The 15,555-nt window shown below is 41.0% G+C and overlaps 1 protein-coding gene across 1 annotated transcript in view; it reads left to right on the top strand.

Moving 5' to 3' along the window:
* cacna1ba (calcium channel, voltage-dependent, N type, alpha 1B subunit, a) overlaps nucleotides 1-15,555 on the top strand; it is a 315,954-nt gene that overhangs the window by 223,581 nt on the left and 76,818 nt on the right. The window contains exons 32-36 of the mRNA XM_076890695.1: nucleotides 8,316-8,426; nucleotides 8,519-8,602; nucleotides 11,099-11,215; nucleotides 11,391-11,456; nucleotides 11,547-11,638. Of these exons, the coding sequence (XP_076746810.1) occupies nucleotides 8,316-8,426; nucleotides 8,519-8,602; nucleotides 11,099-11,215; nucleotides 11,391-11,456; nucleotides 11,547-11,638 (470 nt within the window). The remainder of the gene's footprint in view (nucleotides 1-8,315; nucleotides 8,427-8,518; nucleotides 8,603-11,098; nucleotides 11,216-11,390; nucleotides 11,457-11,546; nucleotides 11,639-15,555) is intronic.

The following is a 15,555-nucleotide window of genomic DNA, read 5'->3' as shown; positions in this document are numbered from 1 at the left end:
GGTTGTTTACCAAAAGTATCACCGTATCATAGGTACTCATGTATCTTGTACCTAGTGTTTCTTTTTAGGTTTGTTATTTTTCAAGTTATATATTTATTAAGTTATGCAGGCTTGTTTGCACAACAAGGCTAAATAATTATATAAACTTTTCTGAATCTGTACTTTGGTAGAAATAAAAAAATAAGTGTAGTGCAGGTCTATGATGATTTTCAGTGCTACTATCATCTAGTTTTGATTCTGGTTCTGTCTTGGTTAAGTCCTAAGCAGTCCTGATTTTGAACTGTTGCAGTCCTGTTTAAATTCCGGATCAGTTCTGGGTCTGGTTGAATTGGGGTTTAGTCCTCGTGTCTTGATACAGCCCTGATTTTGTTCTGCCTTGCTGCTTAATTAAAAGCACCCCCCCCCCCCCAAAAAAAAAAAAACCAAACAAAAAACCCCCCCACATGCATGCTACCCTTTAGGGCTAAGCCCCGGGTGTTTCAAATGTCTGGCTCTGCCTCTGGTGGTGATCGGCCCAAGTTTCGCCTTCATCATGTGTCGTGCATTTATCGTGTAGTATACATGGGGTAATGAGTAGAGCTGGGTGATAGAACGATAACGATATGTATCGCGATATAACTTTTTCTCGATAGAAAAATTAAACTATTGTGATAGACCTCGCCGCTCTTGTCCTCTTAAAAAAAAAACAACAAAAAAAAAGAACAGCCAAAAAGAACAGCCAATCCAAATTAAGTAGTGCAGAGCCGAACCAATCACAGCCGCAGCGTCACGTCACGTGACTTGTTACGTACAGCCAACATGTGTATTTGTTTGGGAAGCAGCCAGCCACCGTACCGCCCGGGTAATGGAGGAAATGAGTGTGCCGACTAGAAAAATCAACCGAGCGTGACCGAAGGTTACCGAAGAGAAAACAGATGATGGTTCCAATGAGAAGTGATTGTCGAACGGAAGAGCCATAGAAGTTCCGTAGTGTGAAGGTATTTCGGCTATTTCAAGTCTGACAAAAAACAGAGTAGCGTGCACTGTAAATTGTGCCGAAAGCAAGTCTGGAAATACAATAAACTGGTGCATGTGCTACGTCCACACGTACCCGGGTATTTTTGAAAACGCAGATTTTTCTATGTGTTTGCACCTTTCGTCCACACGTAAACGGTGTTTTTGGTCACTGAAAACGAAGATTTTTAAAAACTCCGGCCAGGATGGATATTTTTGAAAAGTCTGTTTTTGGATTTACGTGTGGACTAGAAAAACGGAGAAAACGCAGCGTCAAAGGTGTGCGCATTTTTTGACGTCACACTGTGCGCCACGTTATTGTTTCGGTGAAATGAATTTCTACAATTCTGATGCTGTTAATTCTACTCTCTGCAGTGTTTAAATGCTTACATATACACACAGTTACTGTCCCTCCACACATACGACTCGGTTCTGCTTCTATGCCCCAGCTTTGTTTACTTTTTCCCACCGAGGCTTCTAGACTTCTGATTGGCCAACATTTCTGCACGGTTAGGAATCTAGCTCCACCTGCTGCTTTGGCATGTTCATAGCAGCGTTTTCCTTCATTTCTGCCTTTATGTGTGGACGGGATTATTTTTTAAAACGAAAAACGGAAAATCTCCGTTTTCAAAAATACCCGTGTACGTGTGGACGTAGCCTCAGTCTCTGACTGGAAGCGCTAATTCGTCATTCGGCTATTGTCAGACTAAAGTAACTGTTAAAACTGTTTGAAAAGCTAAGCTATACAACAAGGAGAGATTGAGAATTTCCTTTTAGTTCTCAGTTTATTTGATATTGACAAAAGTTAGTCAGTTTTGTCTGTTCTTCTGTAAAACAAACTAAGATTTATTTTTAGAATTAATATTTTATTTCTAAGTGGAATTGACAATTTAGTAGTCTGTTTCGTTTGTTCTATTTTGAAACTTAAACGCTTTAGCGGCTGCCTTTTGTGTAGTTTGCATTATTTGCCTTTATTTATCTGAAAAAGTCTCATGTTCCTTAAGTACATCTACCCTGTTGAACTTATTATGGGAAATAAATATTTAAATAAAAACAAGCTACTGATTATTTCACATTTTACTTGTGAGCAACGGCACATTTAAATCTTACAAATATAGTTATTTGGCTTATATCGTGATAGGTATCGTTATCGCCTGAAATGAAAAAAACATATCGTGATATGAAAAAATCTTATATCGCCCAGCTCTAGTAACGAGAAACTATTAACACCTCACAACCAGCTCCCGATCATCAATTGTTTGGTCGCAAGAAAATCAAACCTGTTCGAAATCCTGTCGGCCGTCGTGAGGGTGTCACCACAGCCTCCCACACTGTGCACATGCAAACACAGAAATGAAAGTGAAAAGACAGAGCAGCACTGCAGTGCAGTGTGTAATCTGGACACAAGCGATGAAAGCACAACTTGTAGAACTTTCTCATCATCTGAGCCTTTTCGATGTGGCCTTACAAAATTATCACGACCACAACAACTGTGAAAATAGTTGGATGGACATTGCTGCTCAATCACAGCTGCCTCATCAATATTTAGTGTATTGTTATTCAAATCTTTACTATTACTATTCCATCTTCTGTACGTTTTTTGTACTCCTACTACTTCAATTTAGAAAAACCATTCAGTCACTATAGCAACCAGGCCAGGGCCGTGCAGAGAGGTTTAAAGGGGCGGGTGCTCAAAGTTAAAAAGGGGCACATTAAACCAGGCTGAATAACAACAACACACATTCATCAAGAATCTAATATGGGAAGGGCAGGGCTGTGTTGATCTGAGACTGTAGACATTAAAAAGTCCATAGGAGAGATGGTAGCTGATTAAACAAGTGTCATGAGATAATAACAAAATGCAAAGATTGGTGACAGCGCTTGGAACCATAAGGCGACAAAAAACTGTGAGAAATAATTTAGGCTCTGCCTGTTAATCACTCTTTGCTTCTCTTCTTCCTTCCATCATTTCATATATCACTCTCCACTTGCTATGTGAGAACAAGGCACAACTTGCTATTGCAATAAACTATAATCTAATTATCCACACCTAACAACTCTTGCACTTAATCTATAATATAATTATGACAGAAAAATGTTATAGCACTGCCTTTAGTAGCCTCACACAGCTCCTGCTGTTTCCTCCTCATGTCCTTACCAGGCATGTCTGGACAATGTTATATCATGAGTAATATTTTTTTTAAAAATCCATCTAAATAAAACACACACATGCACGCACACACAGTGACATTTTAGACCTTCTTCAGAATACTGTATATACTATGGGCATCATGGTGCTGATCCAGAATCCTTACATTATTATTTATTACTAGAGCTAAAATAATAAAGCAATGAGGAGGGGGAAGTAATAAATATGAAATAATGTATTTATGATGATTCCATTTGTTTCACTATCCACTCTGTGCAGGGAGAAAGCTTATTACATTTTTAAACTGTAGAGATACAATAATTTTACTGCTGTAAATTCCAAATTTTGTCTTATTTAAAATAGAAATCTAATATAATCTGCTTCTTAATGTATGTTCTTTAAAATACAGCTTGTGTTTTTTAATATATTATAATTATAATAATTATTATGTGGACATGCATATTAGATCGTTTTTTAGTGAAATATAATCCCTCCAGAATGGCAGGAAAAGCCCGGAAAATTACTTTAAAACTAAATATGTTTCTAAATACTTTAAAACTAAATATGTTCCCTAAAACGGTGGACAGAGCTACAGACCCATGACAGCCTTACCCAGTTAGCCAGCAGCTATGACCAGCACTACTTGTGCAGTTAATAAAAGGACAGGTAATGTTTGTCGCGCTGTTGCACACACAGCACGCTCGTTTGTTTCAGTTCGTCAGTTGCCACAAGACAGCTTACCAACGTGTACGTAATAAGCTAATACTCCTGGGTGCTATACACTACAGTTTACGCTGTACACCTACTTACTGGTTTTGTCGCATCAGTCTGTGTCTCTGAGTTAACTTGTGTTTCTCCTACAGCTCCGGACCGCTAAAAATGCACGTGCTCTTTGTGAGCTCGTTCCCGGCTCGTAACCAGCGCGTTCTGCCGTCAAGGGCGATCATTGGTTAAATGTGATCATGTGACTGATGCAAGCCAGATCCTTTTATTTAGCAAAACTGTGATTAATAGTTAAATATTATTGTTGAGGGGCACAGACAGGACTCCGCACGCACGCACACACACATAAAAAAATATATATATATATATTTTTTTAAAAAGTTGCCTCAACAAAAGGGCACTTTGGGCACCCATCAGGAAAGGGGCGGGTGCTCAAGCCCCTCTGTCCCTGCTTGGGACTTATCTTTGGTGCTGGAGGCCCTTTGTTTGAACCCATTGAGTCTGTGGATATTAAATTTCTTTCATATAAGACTGCATTACTTCTCGCTTTGGCTTCGGCAAGGCGAGTGGGTGACCTTCATGCGCTGTCTGTGCATCCCTCCTGCACACAGTTCTCTCCTGATGGCCACAAGGTCGTATTGCGTTCAAATGCTACCTATTTTCCCAAGATCATGCCTGCATCTTATAGCTCTTAGTTTGAGTTGCTGAGCTTTTGCTCCCCTCCTTTTGCATCTGAGAAGCAGAAGAGGATGCATTCTCTTTGTCCAGTGCGTGTGCTACGCACCTACATTGAGCGCACTCAGAATGTGCGTTTATGTGGCCAGCTGTTTGTCTGCTTCGCTAATCCAAATAGAGGTAGAGGTCTGTCTAAACAGAGGCTGTCCCACTGGATTATAGAAGCTATCTCACTGGCATATGGCACCAGAGGTCTTGCTTTGCCCCAGGGGGTGAGAGCTCATTCCACTTCTGGATGACAACCTCATGGGCTCTTTTTAAAGAGGTGCCTGTAGCTGATATTTGTGCGGCAGCTAGTTGGGCATCACCGCACACTTTTGTGCGGTTTTATCGGTTGGACGTTACAGCCCCTTCGGTGGCTCATACTGTTCTTTCTGCTGGGTCTACCGCTCACTAAGGATGTCTTGGTCTGATTCCGGTTCGGTAGCTGCTCTGTGGGGCGTGTATATATGTCCCATACTTATGTGTTGTACCGAGTGAATCGACTGAAAGGGACGAATAGTTATGTCTATAATTTCTGTTCCCTGAAGAAGAGGAACGAGGTACAACACAAGGTGGCCCCACTGAGCAGTTTGGCTCAGTGAAGAGCGGCTATTGAACTGAGGGATGACTGTGATGACAGCGGCTATATGTGCAGGTGGGGCCGTGCGCGTCATCTGCCTTAAAGGTGTGAATAAAGATTTCCTCAGCCAGGACACGCAAGGGCGTGATATCCCATACTTATGTGTTGTACCTTGTTCCTCTCCTTCAGGGAACAGAAGTTATAGACATAACTATTAGTTGTGTAGAACAGGTCCTCGGGATATTCACCTTTTGAAAATGATTTTGATGGGAGTTAGGGTCTTGGATTTAGAAGCAATTGTTCAACAGGTGCACCGAGGCAGATTTGACAGGGTTTTGCCACAGAGTAGTTGTATATCAGTAGTTAGTCCTGGACAACTGGATCAAGCATTCTGATTGGCCCATGAAATTCAGGCTTCTGTTTGATTGGTGGATTTGTTTTTAGCAGATAGGGGGTTCAAACCTGGGCATTTGGAGTCAGTTGATGACTTTAAGAATCATCCTTTCTGACTGGATCATTAAAACTTACAGCATTGATCTTTCTGTAGTGAGTTCTCCCACATTTCAGTGATTTGGTGATTAAAAGAATATGAACTTTTAATATTCATTCAGATGCTTTGTGACTCAAAACTGCTTTCAAACTTCTTCTGTGTTAACATCAGCCTTTAGCAGTTCTGCACTTTTGTTTTCAGGTGAATAATTCTGTATTTTTCATCTCATTAAACATTTTTTTACTTAAATTCAGCATTTATTTCATTTCAGCTCAAAACATTCAGCTATCAGCAATCACACTGCAGTTTCTTCAGAAAATGGATTTTCTAGTTTTCATTAGCAATTTAGCAACATTGATGGTGGTGGTGGATGTGTCTATGTGTGAGTGAAAGGGAGAGCGAGAGACAGATTTTGTGTTATAACTTTCGTGTTAGACACACGCAAGTGTGAGCACTCGGGCCGTATAGTGTGAGACCCTGCATTGTTCTCTATGAACTTCTAACCCCTGAGAGTCAATCATACAGTTTGAGCAGGAGCTGAATAACGCGATTGAAAAAATCGCACAGTGTATGCCCAGCTTAAGGTAAAAAGAACTGATCCTAGCACTGAACCCTGTTGAACACCATAATTAACCTTAGTGTGTGAAGAGGACTCTCCATTTACAAAAAATAGGACTGTTAAATAACACAGACCACTGTCCACTGTCTGAGGCCATAAGAAGATTGTAACCTTGACTAATGCTTTTTCTGGACTGTACAGTACTGTTTCTGTACAGAAGAGAATGTTTAACAATCTAGTGTTTTACTCTTTGCTGCAGTTGTACATTCTATTCTGTCTTTTAATTTTTGTTTAAAACTTTTTTTGCTAATTTGTGCTTTGTTTTGGTGGTCTGGGAGGTGACACAGGCTACTTCCACACTAATGCGTTTTTGTTTGAAAACGCATAGTTTTCTCTCCGTTTTGGCCTCCCGTCCACACTGAGACAACGTTTTCACTCATGGAAAGTGCTCTATAAAATGCATACATTTGAAAACGTTGCTTTCGTGTCGCAGTGTGGACGCAGACTTTATAAAACGATGACGCATGTCAGTCATATGATGCAGTCATGTGTCCAATTAAACAGAGAAAGCGGAGGGCATTATACAGCAGTTGTTTTGTTTGCTCTCAATTTTGACAGCCCTATTAAAGATTGATATCAGTCTGTACATGCTCCAGATAGCTTTTCTTAAAATTCTTTAATTCTCACTCGCTTTTGCAACTTTGTACTTTTGTGTTACTCGCAGCAACAACTCCTCCTCATTGTTAGTCCATTTAAAAAACTCGGTGGTTTTCCTGTGGGACTGTGTTCCTTGTTCCTGTGTTTCTTGTTCCTTGCGACTGTGGACGTAGCCACAGTCCCAAGGGGATGGGGTTTTGGAGGGATAATAGTCCCATAATAGTCAAACACAAAGGGGCCCGGAGGTAATCCCTGATGAAACCCTACCCCCACATTGAATCTTTCATTTCTACGTGTGAATTTCAAATTTTTTCTAATTTATACCATTGAGACCTGCTCTTAAAAACTAACATAGATGTAGCACTGTTTTTGTAGATGTTTTAAGAAATATGTGCGCAAAGTTTTTAGAACATGTTTAATTTAGTGGCATCTTGTACAGAACGTGATTTCGCCAAGATGCGATTAGTAGAATCAGTTAGCTAACTGAATTAGTTTCTGTTAGCTAACTAGCATCAGACCCAGTTCTTCATTGTCTGACTAGCTACACTGACATGGGAAAATCCACCTGTTAGCCTTAAGGTTCAGGTTTGTAAAAAACGTTTTGAATAAGGACAATGTGGAAGACAGCCCGTTTGATTCAGGTGACAGGTGGTTTACCGGGCCAACAAGCTAGAGTCAAAAACTCTTATTTTCCTCATCTAGCAGGGTGTTCAAAGCAGCACAATCAGGTGATGCGATAAGTGGTATTTTATGGAATAAAACAATCTTTCTTTTCCCAAGCAGATCCAAACAGTTTACACTAGTGATTAATACATTCACATCACATCACAAACATAACTGTGTTTTTTTTTTTACTGAAGCAAAATCAGGAAATACATCAGCATATCTGCAGGAAAAATTGGTTAATATGTGTGGTAGGCGGAATTTCTGTTTCACTGCAACTAGCCAGACAACAGAGAGCCACTGAATGCTTAACAGTCAGAGAAAAGTGAATAGTGTATCCTTAGTTTTAACTTAAAATTCATGGTTGCAGCAAAGGGCAGCACAAAAGTGATCCACTTAAACTGATTTTTAGTTTTAGTGTCCTTTATTTACCCTGAGTTATTGTTTTTGTTAGTAGTTAGCTAACACAAACAGTGTCAGTCTATTACTAGCAACTAACCAACCCGGTGATGTCACATGTTTTAAAACCTTTAAGCACGTATTTCTTGAGTCCAGAGTTATAGTTATGTCAGTTTTTGAGAACAGGATATGTTATAAATTAGCCTTTCTACATGTATTGTCCACTTTCCTTCCATCTGTATCAAGATTTTCATATTTTAAGCACTATGGGGTATAGTCTCCATATAATGGACATAGAAGGAATGCATTAGCCTGACACACTAAGCTAATCGTTATTCGTCACCTTAAAATGTGCCTTAACGTCTCATTTGCCCTTCTCTTGTAGTTCTATGGAGCTCCAGAGTTCTATGAAGTAATGCTAAAGAACCTCAACATAGTGTTCACCACTCTCTTCTCTCTGGAATGTATTCTCAAGATCATTGCTTTTGGGCCATTGGTGGGTAGTCATTATAAAGCAACTCTAAATACTCTTAAAGGTAAAGCACAGCTCCTGATTTTATTTTTTGTTTTTTTGCTTTTTTTCTTCAGAACTACCTAAAGGATGCTTGGAACGTGTTTGACTTTGTGACAGTGTTGGGAAGCATTACTGACATCCTGGTGACGGAAATCAATGTAAGAGCACTTTTTCCCACCCACCTCACTCTCACTTAAATATTTCATGGGATACATAAAAACACTGCAGTTTAGAAAATTAACTGGGGCTTAGCAAGCAAGCTAACTAGCCAGTGGTCAGTCACATGGCAGAGTCGTGACAGAGGCTATATAGCTGGGGAAAAGGAAAGGATTTGAGGTATTAATGTTTTGATACGATGCAATAATTACAGGACAGGTGTTTTTCTGAATCCACATTAGAGAGTAACCTTCAATGTGTGATATTTGGCTGAGTTATATTTTACAGTGTTTTTGCATATTTTGTGGGTAGTTTCTTTATTTATTCCAGACTTTTCAGTCTACTATAAGTATATCTTTATTATACTATACTATAAGTATATCTCTGTACACATGTGTGTATATGTATCTGCATACGATTATTTGCTGATTGTTATCAGTTTATGCTGTACAATATGACTGTTTGTGTTCTCTTGCCTCTCTTTCCCAACTCTTTCTGTCATTCTACACATTTGTTGTTGATTGTCGTCAATGGTGTTGGCATGCCATGGTCCAAAAACATCACTAGACTACGGTGAGTAGGTTTCTGTAAATAAAACTGTCCTATGATAAAAACATTTTCATGCTGGTGATGTAGGGAAAAGAAACCCTATAAACCTGCAGTTTACATCTTGCTAGCAGTCTAATGAACTTCTAGCAAGATTTAAACTGCATCTTAAGTCAGTAAACTTTATTTTACCCACAATATTTTTTGGATTGTCTTTAGACTTCACAAAAACATATTAGGGGACATCAGTACTTGATAGCCATGGTATCCAGGCTAAGAACATGTAACATACTTTAAATAAATAGTTTTAAATAAATAAACACTGTAAAATTCAAGTTTTTGCAATATGTGTATATATATCCACACACACACACACACACACACATCCATTGAATGTCTCCCTAATTCTGAGTTCTCAAGGTTGGCAAGTATGGGGAATCACCCCATACTTGCTTAATTGGCGCAATTAAATTAACTTTAATGCACATGTAAAAAAAACAAAACCAAAAAACACAGAAATCAATTATTTTTATACAATAATTTAATAGATTCAACATCTTTCTTCAACAGAATTGCAGACTGCACAGATGGTACCCTACCAAAGGAAAAAGTACTATAGCTTACTAGGGTATATATTAGACTTACATTAGCTACATAGAAAAGGATCCTGTTGTAGAAAGTAATATTAAATAAATTCTAACAATTCTAACAACAGCTTATCAAGCTTAAACGTGCTGCTGTTGTTCAGCCCCTGGTTTCCTCTTTCTGGTGCAAAGTGGGCCAAAAACAAACAAGAGAGACGGGAGTCGCGAAAGAAAAACTGATCAGCTGATCATTGATCAGTTTCATGATTGAAGTAGCAACAGGAGAGGGAGGGAGAGAGAAGAGGCGCATACTGCTCCCTAAGGTTATGAGCTGAGTTATGCCATGTCTCTCATTTTGTGAGGTGCTTTTGTGATATTTAATGGATGTGATTACATTTTTTTATTTCTCTCCGATATCCAATTCAGGAATTTAGGTCAGTATCGGACCGATACGTAATATCGGATCGGTCCATCCCTAGTCGTTGATGGTCATGATAATTGCGTATTAATGATCAAGAAACTGATCCCATGAGAAAAAATATTTTCTGCTTCAAATTGATGTCATTTAGGTATCTAAAAATCTTAGACAGGTTTGAATCTCAGTGAAAATGTCGTGAATGTGATAAATAAAAAGGACGTTACCTCGGATTTTTGAATTGATAACATCGGTGGATCTACTAAATACCTTGGACAAGTTTGACTCTGGGTGGCTGTAGCTCCGGTGGTAGAGGAGGTCACCTACAAACTGGAAAATTTGCGGTTCAATCCCAGTCTGCATGCCAAATGTCGTTGGTCAAGATACTAACCCCATGTTGCTCTCCAATGCATCCATTGGAGTATGAATGCCTGTGAATGTTAGATAGTAAGCAATAAGAACCAGCTTAGAAAAAAGTGCTTGGGTGAATGTACAAGTTGTATAAAGTACTTTGAGTGCTCAGAGTAGAAAAGCGCTAAATAAGAACCAGTCAATTTACCATTCACTCCCGGTGACCTTAACCTCAAGATCAGAGAAAGTTTTCTGAAAATCTTGTGAATGTAATAACTTGAGAACAAGGTCACATAAGATTTCAAAATTGGTACCATAGGTGTGTTTACTAGGAGGCTTCCTTTGCTCCTTTGTCAACCAGTCTGTGCACTGTTGTCTAAGGTTATGAGTAAATGGAGCCATCTGGAAAACCTTTGTGCCCCCTTTTAGTGATAATTCTTAAAGCACTGTGATGAACAGCATTTAGCGAAATTGAATGTATTGACCTTGTATGCTTTTGCCACATGTGATTGTTTGTAACCAGCTGACTTCCATAAGTGTGTTTAACATTGAGCAATGATATTTGGTGGGTAAGTGCTCCCTATCTTATCTGTGTCTAACAGGACAGGCTGCTCAACCTGAGCTTTCTGAGGCTCTTTAGAGCTGCTCGACTCATAAAGCTGCTGAGGCAGGGATACACCATCCGCATTTTGCTGTGGACCTTTGTTCAGTCTTTTAAGGTGCTCATAAACAGTACAATGCTTACACATTCTTGACTAGCCCTGATATTCACATTTTCTGTACACTTCCAAAGCCACATACAGCAATTTCCTGCACACACTTCTACACTGCCTAGAAGAACTCAGAGTGGGTATTTAAAATGAAATACGTTTTGTTTCCTGTTGTTGCCTTTAGGCCCTGCCTTATGTTTGTCTACTGATTGCCATGCTGTTCTTTATCTACGCCATCATTGGAATGCAGGTGTGTGATGCTACTCGGTCAGAGAATGTGATATTCATGCAGTAATTTACCATTACAATATTGTGGCCTGAATCCATGTTTCTGCTCTAGGTGTTTGGCAACATTGAGCTGAATGAGGATACAGCTATAAATCACCACAACAACTTCCGCACATTCCTTCAGGCTCTCATGCTACTGTTCAGGTATACATAACTTAAATATATACATTGGTCCATGAGCACATTAAGCAAAGAGTTTTATCACTCAGTTGTAAATGCTGATCGGGTTTGCTGTCATCTCACCAGGCAGTTTGTCAATGTGATAGTGCCTGAAGATGGCTGTTCAATGATTGTCATTCACAGTGGACATAGATGGCCTATTTTACTTGTTTTCAAACCATCTGTCCTCTGGGTCCAAAGTATGAACATTGGTAGTGTCCTTTATCCTTTAGCTCCAGATGTACAGCTGAGTCTTGTTGTGTCGAGGGGGCTCTTATATGTTGACGCCATCCATTTATGGAGTGGCTATTTGGTTGCTCCAACGTAGAGGTCCAAGCGCTCCTCGCTGCACTGCACATAATAAATTGCAAGCTCACAAAAAAGTTTTGTCTCACTCCTATTTCTTCTTATGCATGTTGAAGCTCTACTTGGAACCTTGTTAAAGTCCAACCATCCGGGCACTTGGTTATGGCGTTCCATCTTGCATCCTGCTGTTATGTGCAGGATTGTCTCAGGGGCATCTTTACACAGCCTTCACCTGGGGTCTTGCCTGGTATGGTAGACGTGAGCACGTGGTTTGTTGGGGCCATCTTCCTGATATTTGTTGTCTCATCCTGGACCGTGGTGCTAACACTCACCAGTTCCCGGCCTCCTTCCTTCCATTTAGCATACAGCTTCAGGGTGCTGGACTTGGACTGAAACCCTCCATGAATGATCAGGAGCTTCCTTGTCTTGATGTCAGTGGCCTTCTATGTCCTCCTTTCCCCAGCTTATTGTCCCAGCAGGGTTAATCATGGGCAGGGCGTAAGTGTTGATACCCCAGATCTTGTTCTTACCGTTCAGCTGACTCATCAGGACTTGCCTGACCCTCTGCAAGTACTTGGTGGTTGCAGCTTTGCCAGCAGCCTCGTCATGGTTTCCATTTTCCTGTGGGATCCCCAGGTATTTGTAGTGGTCCTTTATGTCTGCATTGTTGCCTAGTTCGATCCCCCTTACTTCTGACTACCTTCCCTCTCTTTGTTATTGTTGGGTCTGTGTTTCCACAAGCCCCGCTAGTTTAGAGACTTATTCATCATGAAGAACACAAGACAATCAATTTACTTGCAAGGGAGGCCTCGTCAGTATCTCAGGAACGCACTTCGTATCCTACCACAAAATGACCCCAAATCCGGCCTCCGCTTGCTGCCTTTTATTGGGAAAACAGTTCAAACAATACAGTATGTGTAAACATCTATATGCATGTGCAAGAACGTGTGTATGTGTATGTGAGAATGTGTGTATGTGTGTGTGTGTGTGTATGCATGTGAGAGTGTGTGTGTGTGTGTGTGTGTTTGAGTGAATGTGTGAGAATGTGTCTCTCTGTGTGCGTGACTTCTGTCGCGGTTCAAATTTTGAGGAAGAGACATACGACTGAAAGTCCATAGTGGGTCAACACAAATTATTTTATTAAAACACCTATATGTGGTGAAGATAGGCTCTGTAAGGTTCTTTTGATTTGGAAGGAAAAACAAGTGCAGACAGAGTCCTCGGAGGTGTCTAAAAAGTGATTTATTAAACACACACAGTTTACACAGTGTGGGAAGCACTACGGTCTTCGCCTCTCTGCTCGTTACAGAAAGCTTTATAGCCATTATGACGTCAAGACAATTCCTGGACCTCTTCTCAGAACAACAACACTTTCCCAGGCTTGAAACCAGATGTTTCCAATCATCGGTATTTGGCAGCATAAACAATTGTGTACACGAGTGTGCAGTTTTGTGAGAGTGTAGGTCCAGGCCAACGAAAGTTCGGTGTCCTTATCTGACTTGGGCTGCCTGGACCTACAGCTATGCTGGTGCTATGCATGATAGAGTATTATATCTAGAATGTGTTTTATTCTGCGTGCTCTGGAATACAAGGAATACAAGATCACTCAGCAAACACCGTTAGCAGATTTACTAAATGATAAATGATACATGATAATATTGATGATAAACTGATGATAAGTGATGCAGACTAATGAAGTAATGATGAAATAATGACCGTACATGTGAATAATAACACAGTGACAGTAAAATAACATTCCTTGACCTGACAACTCCTCCTCTTGGGCTCGCTTGCGAGGCCAAAACAAATAAACACGTTATAACACTTATCAACCCCAACACCCCCGTTATTTTCCAATTTTCCCACAGTTTCATGATCACTGTTCCCAGGCTCTTTTTACCTTTACTTTAAACTTCGTGATAAGAGTATAAGGTTATGAGTATAAAAGTATGCGATTAACGTACAAAACTATTACGATTCCTTTAATCTCTTAATTATTTTAGACTAGAGCCCTAGCCTATCAGGAGCCTGGAATGAATTGATGCTTGGCGCGTGACGCTCCTCTTCTTTCTTCGTCTCCCCAGGTAGACTGCTGGGGAGAACCGCTGCACAGGGGGAGAGGATTATTCTGCCTCTATGTTCCCCCCCGTGTTACTTTGGGTGGAGCTTATTTCGAGTAAGCTCTCATCCGCCACTGCACATTGAGACCAATGGAACCAGGACTCACCCTTTCCCTTCAACCGAACCGCGCTGGTGGTACGAGCCGTCACCTCGAATGGCCCCGTCCACCTCGGATCTCTCCACTTTCGCTTAATGACCTTCAGCCACACAGCCTTGGCGTCGGGGACGGACCTGTCCACCGCATTCACCCCCACTCCAACCTGTTGTGTGAAACTAGACACAAGAGCTTTTAATTCTTTCCAACATTCCGCATGCTTTCTGTTACTTTTTATACTCTCTTCCGCCAGGACTGTTGTCCAAGGACCTGGAAACTGTCGTCCTGTCAACAGCTCATATGGTGTGAAACCTGTGGATTGATTAACACAGCATCTTATTATCATCAATGCAATTGGCAGGGCTGCAACCCAATTTAGCCCCGTCTGAGCAGAAATTTTAGCTATTTTGTTTTTCAGGTTTAGATTCATTCTTTCCACCTTCCCCTGGGACTGAGGATGATACAACGTCCCAAATCGGTGCTGCAACCCCAGCTTCTGTTCTACTTCTGCCAAATCTTTATTTTTAAAATGAGTTCCATTGTCTGACCTAATTCTTTTGGGAAAACCATGCCGGGGGATGTAATGATTGATTAAATACTTAATCACACTTTTTGCATCCTCCCTCTTTGTTGGCCACGCTTCGGGCCACCCCGTCAGAGCATCCACACTTACCAGCAAATACCGGACTCCTCCCGGTCCCACGTCGATCATGTCAGTGAAATCAATGACAATCTCTTCCCCTGGTCTTTCTGGAATGGGGAACTTACCTGCCTCTGGTTTAATCACTGGCTTTGGATCGTGCCTCCCACAGATCAGGCACGTCCTAGCTTTTTCCTTAATCATATCCCTCAAAAAGGGATGCCACCAATGGCACAGATGTCTCTCCATCTGGGCCACACCCACATGGCCAAGCCCATTTGCTTCTGCAATCTTCTGTTCCGCTAGGTTGGCAGTCAACACCGGTCGTCCGTCAGGTCCTCGCCAGAGATCTCCTTCTTCCCATGCTCCTCGACTCTTCCAGACCCCCTTCTCTTCCGGGGCCGCCTCCTCTTGGGCCTTCCTGGCCTCCTCCAACATGTTGACTCCTACTTCTTCCTCCACACTTATTTGTACCATCTGCCGTAGTGCTTTATAGCCTGCTGCCTCTTTCGCAGCTCGATCGGCTTCCTGATTTCCTCTGGCCACCATGCCAGTCCCCGAGGAGTGACCTTTACACTTTATGATACTCACCTCCTCTGGGTCTCCCCACTGAGACCTATACAAGAACGTTACACATTCTCTCTAAAACAATCTCCTGCCAACCTGTAAGCTTGTGTAAAAACATCAGTCAGCAGTTACATGTTAAGCTCATTTAACTCCCAGCTCCACCTGGAACCTGTA

Source organism: Maylandia zebra, linkage group LG12 (genome assembly GCF_041146795.1).
Source record: "Maylandia zebra isolate NMK-2024a linkage group LG12, Mzebra_GT3a, whole genome shotgun sequence".
Classification (NCBI taxonomy): Eukaryota; Metazoa; Chordata; class Actinopteri; order Cichliformes; family Cichlidae; genus Maylandia; species Maylandia zebra.
This window is presented reverse-complemented; position numbering and strand designations above follow the sequence as displayed.